Raw genomic sequence first — 1,583 nt, 5'->3', positions numbered from 1 at the left:
GCTTCCCGGTGACTCACTGCCTGTGCTGCGCCTCAGAAGAAAGGCCCCGGGGTGCCCACTCTGCACGGGGAGGGGGGCCTGACGCGCCTGGGCCCCAGAGCCGCATCACCTAGCAGGCCTGTCTGTCCAGGGTCTGTCAGAAGGGGCAGAGGCAGGAAGGGACACCCTCTGGGAAGCCTGTCCCTCTGGGGCCCCGGGCTCACCCGTGCAGAGGTGGGAAGGGGGCCAGGCTGTCCAAGGTGACGAGGATTGTGTGGCGTAAGGCCGAGCACAGGGACAGTAGATGGCCCTCAGGCACAAGGGAGGGCCAAACGGAGCCCAGTGCCCTGGTGACAGGGCCTGGACTGACAGGCCCCTTGAGGCTCACAGCTCCTGTTGGGGATCCATGGTTTGGCTGAGCCCGGCAGGTCCTCATGTGTGGGAACGGGCCCTGAGAGCAGGGGTGGGGCCGCTGGCTGTGGGGTGGGTTGCTGGATGGTGGGATGAGCCGGTGGACGGCTGTGTGATGTGCCCTTCTCTCTGGCAGCCTGCTTGGCCCGCGTCAATGCCCTCTCACTGGTCTACCTGCTGTTCCTGCTGCTGCTGCCCTGGTTCGAGGGCCCCACCCCTCGCAGCCTCCGAGGTGAGTACTGGGTGGGGTGGGGGTGGGGGGACAATCCAGGTGAAGGGTGAGGGGCCCAGGCTCCCCATTTCCATCATAAGCTCTGCTCTATGGAAACTTTTATTTTGATCTCCGGTCTCCCTGGCAGTGTTGGAGGTGGCGGGGGACCCGGGGGAAGCCCAGCCTACTCCAGGGGGGTGAATGCCACTGTGCTGTCCTTCCCTGATGGGGTGCTTGGACCCATGCTTGGGTCTGTCTTCTTTCTGAGCCTCAGGTAGTCCTGGTGTCCCTATCCCCCTCTGTCCCCCAGCTGAGGTATAGTATCCAGGGCCCTTGTCCCCTCTCAGGCTAGTTCTGGCGTCCTTGGGCCCCTGTCCCCAGTGTCCAGCTCCTGTGTCTCCTTGGTGCTCCTTTGAGCCAATAATGCCTCGGACAGCTGGCCCCCTGGTCCGTCCTGGTGCTCAGCCCCTTCAGCTCCCTCTGCAAACAAATGGGTGGGGGAGGCGGGACCCTGAGGGCCGGTGCCTGGACCTCAAAGCGAGGGGAAGCTGAGGGCCACTGCCACGTCCTGGGGTCCCCACGAGAGGGAGTGGGCTGGGGGCACAGGCAGGGGTGCTGTTCCAGGGCGCCCTCATCCCAGAGCCCAGGTTCCCCAGAGTTGCCTCTGTCTGCAGAGAGCCCCCTGGAGACCCCAGGGCCAGGGAGGGGTCGGACCCTTGGCCAGTTCTCAGGTCTGGAGGGAAGGACAGACTGGCATTGAAAGCCACTTGTCCCAGTGTGGGACCTAGCCCCCGTGGGGCGGGCAGAGGTCCCTCAAGGCACGGAGAGGCCAGCCAGGACCCAGGCTGGTGGCCACTGCCCCTGAGCAGGGCTGGCACAGGGACTGTGTCCTGGACCTGGGTGGGAGCATTCCCCGGCTTGGCACGGTGAGACCATCTAAGAACTCAGGCTGGTGGCCGCTGCCCCGGGGAGTGGGGGGGGG

The 1,583-nt window shown here is 65.6% G+C and overlaps 1 protein-coding gene across 1 annotated transcript in view; it reads left to right on the top strand.

Annotated features, from left to right (window-relative positions):
* Positions 1-518: 518 nt before the first annotated feature.
* Positions 519-1,583, top strand: part of PIEZO1 (piezo type mechanosensitive ion channel component 1) — a gene marked incomplete at its 5' end in the record, with an annotated part of 25,801 nt that continues 24,736 nt past the window's right edge. The window contains 2 exon segments of the mRNA XM_045293620.1: positions 519-536; positions 538-622. Of these exon segments, the coding sequence (XP_045149555.1) occupies positions 519-536; positions 538-622 (103 nt within the window).

Source organism: Echinops telfairi, unplaced genomic scaffold, assembly GCF_000313985.2.
Source record: "Echinops telfairi isolate 266 unplaced genomic scaffold, ASM31398v2 ScPeMD7_2291;HRSCAF=2852, whole genome shotgun sequence".
NCBI lineage: Eukaryota > Metazoa > Chordata > Mammalia > Afrosoricida > Tenrecidae > Echinops > Echinops telfairi.
This window is presented reverse-complemented; position numbering and strand designations above follow the sequence as displayed.